The following is a 2,921-nucleotide window of genomic DNA, read 5'->3' on the forward strand; positions in this document are numbered from 1 at the left end:
ATATCGGATAAGGACCTGAGATTACAATGGTTGTACTGAATATCCTCAAAATTCCATGTTAACCATTATCATATGACTTACTTTTGGTCAAAGGTAATGGCAAAATGGATGCCAAGTGCGTAATACTTTTGCTCTTTTCTTGAACAATTGGTACGTCTACAAGTCAGCATGGAAACTTGATTGGTGTTAAAGATGAACAGAACGAAGTTGAACAGTCGAAGAAAATATCAAAACTCGAGGCAGTCGTGACTAGCCTAATGGTAGAAATCGGTCAATTGAAGACTCAGCTCTCCGACCTGAAGGATGACACCGACAGAAATGCAAAAGAAACATTTACATTAAAGCAGAAACTAATGCATGCCAAGAGCGTGACGAACAGTATTCCACAAACAGAAGGTTCGAAGTCGCCTGAACTAACCGATTCAAAAGGAGGATTTAAGCCTGTTTCAGCGAACGACCATATTGGAAGAGGTTTGTACCGTTAAGTTATTACTATACATCTGGTTCCATAACTCTGTTGGTGGACTGTTCGCACCATGAGGGTACCACCTGCCAAGTAGTCATGCAGACGGTACTACCATGGATAAGGATATTGTGTTACAAAAACAAAATGGTGTCTGAAAATTCTAGAAATTATTCTAAATAAAGGAACATATCTACCTCATGATTCCTTGAACGGCTTTGGCTTTAGTTTTTGTCCTGTTTGACTTATTAGCTCTTTTTTTTTATATATATAACTTTGAATTTCAAAATATTTCAGCCTCAAGAATCACTGATCGAAATACCCTGTATTCTAAAGACTCGACATTAGAACCATATAAATAATAACAGCTATGCTCATTTTCTACTGCATGTATGAATATCTCAATGCAAAATATGGGGGTTGAGGAAATCAGCGTAAATTCATAATATAGTATCAGTTAGCATAAATTTGAATTGATTCAAGAATAACATTCAGCAGATTTTTGTTATGTTGTCCTAGTCATGCATTTAGTTACCGTTAATTGTTCTTTTTATATATATAATTTGGATGAGTTTCGTACAAACCATTCATCGGAAACTGATCTTTTGTCTTTAACTAATTTTTAGCAATGTCTTATACTTTCAGAAACAAGACTTCTCTTACCTGGTATTACAGACGACGGCAAGCGAACAGCTTTCCATGCTTTCATGGGGTCGAACGAACCTGTGACAGCACATAAACTAATAATATTTAATATTGTGAGGATAAACAATGGACATGGATACAACAATAATACTGGAGTATTTACGTGTCCAGTCAGCGGTCTCTACGTGTTAACATATACCCTCTATGCTTATCTTAATAGCTGGACGACAATGGAGCTAATTGTTGATAATTCTGTACATTCAAAATCGTTTGTTGATGGATCTGAGGACTACCAGGTTAATGGAGTTACTGCTATATCATTGGTATATATGACAAAAGGAGACACTGCATTTGTTAGAACAGGAACATCCACAAATTCCCATCTTCAGAGCGTTGGTTCCATAAGAAGCGATGATGATGTATGGTCTACGTTTTCTGGGTGGAAAATCTCCGATTAAAAAAAAGAAAAATGTCTTCTTTTTTTTGCATTACAATACTATGATCTACTTCTCAGTTTCTAGAAAATCATGATGGTATAAGATTTTGAGATTGTTATGTCCCATTTATGGGCATTATGTTTTTAAAAGAAAAATGGCTTCTATTTTTTTGCATTACAATACTATGATCTACTTCTCAGTTTCTAAAAATCATGATGGTAAAAGATTTTGAGATTGTTATGTTCCATTTATGGGCATTATGTTTTCTGGTCTGTGCATTTGTCTGTTCGTTCGGTCGTCCGTCTGTCCCTTTTCAGGTTAAAGTTTTTGGTCGAGGTAGTTTTTAATGAAGTTGAATTCCAATCAACTTGAAACTTAGTAGATCTACATATGTTCCCTATAATATGATCTTTCTAATTGTAATGCCAAATTAGAGTTTTACCCCATTTTCAAGGTCCACTGAACATAGCAAATACTTTGGACACATTATTGTTCTATATATATATTATATTTAAGTTCCTTTATACTACATGTAATATGTGGGAAAGAATCCAAGTTAGTTTGAAACTCATATTTAATATTTGATTGTGCATCTAGACACTACTGTGCTGCACAAATTGTAGTCAATTCTAATATATATGTTGGTGTTTAAAGTCTGAACCTTGTTCCCTTTGAAAGTTTCGAGTTCGTGTAATTCACTCAGTTTGTGTTTGTTACCTTGACTTGTCTTTTATTCAATTATGAGATTTTAGAATCGGTAAACTACTGCTGCCTATATTTAGTACGTTTGGCCTAGTCCTTTGATGTGACCTAAAATAATTGGGATCTTCCTTTCATTAAATGTGATCATACATGTATTCAAGTAGGTTGCTATCCCGCGTTGAGTATATAAGAGCATCTTTAATCACGTTTCTAAAAATATTGAAAAACAAAATCTTCCTCCCATTTATATGTGATCACATATAGATATTGTTGCAATCAAGTGTAAAGTATTGAAGTGAGTATCCAGAAACGAAAATAAGTGACAGACCGGTTATAAAAAACATTCCTACTTGTCATTGTTGCACATGTAAATGAAAGTGATAATAATAGTAAGTAACATACTGATTTAAACAAAAGTGCACACTCTGAAACGTCTTGCCTGCTTTACTGACCATTGATTTTATGTTGAAAGTCTTAAAAGATAAAGGTTTAACTATTAAAAACATCACAGAAACTCATGTTAAATTCTATTTCGTAAACTCAAACGAATATAAAATATTTATCAAATAACCACAAACTCTCACATGGGAGACGCCACTTGCAGAGACAAGTGCACATTTTATTATTCGTATATGTATAATGAAATCAATGTTTTTGTGTAAATACATCGAACA

At 33.9% G+C, this 2,921-nt stretch overlaps 1 protein-coding gene across 1 annotated transcript; it reads left to right on the top strand.

Annotated features, from left to right (window-relative positions):
• Positions 1–257: 257 nt before the first annotated feature.
• LOC134705282 (complement C1q-like protein 4) lies at positions 258–1,566 on the top strand. Its single transcript, XM_063564038.1, has 2 exons — positions 258–471; positions 1,109–1,566. Exons 1-2 carry the CDS (start codon positions 258–260, stop codon positions 1,564–1,566), a joined length of 672 nt encoding a protein of 223 aa, XP_063420108.1.
• The last annotated feature ends 1,355 nt before the right edge of the window (positions 1,567–2,921 follow it).

The sequence above is a fragment of the Mytilus trossulus genome, chromosome 1 (assembly GCF_036588685.1).
Source record: "Mytilus trossulus isolate FHL-02 chromosome 1, PNRI_Mtr1.1.1.hap1, whole genome shotgun sequence".
NCBI lineage: Eukaryota > Metazoa > Mollusca > Bivalvia > Mytilida > Mytilidae > Mytilus > Mytilus trossulus.

Excerpts from the sequence above, each read along its gene's own strand:
- LOC134705282 (XM_063564038.1), top strand. The coding sequence starts at position 258 with ATGGTAGAAATCGGTCAATTGAAGACTCAGCTCTCCGACCTGAAGGAT. Across the intron at positions 472-1,108 it reads GAACGACCATATTGGAAGAG|AAACAAGACTTCTCTTACCT; the intron begins GTTTGTACCGTT and ends TTATACTTTCAG.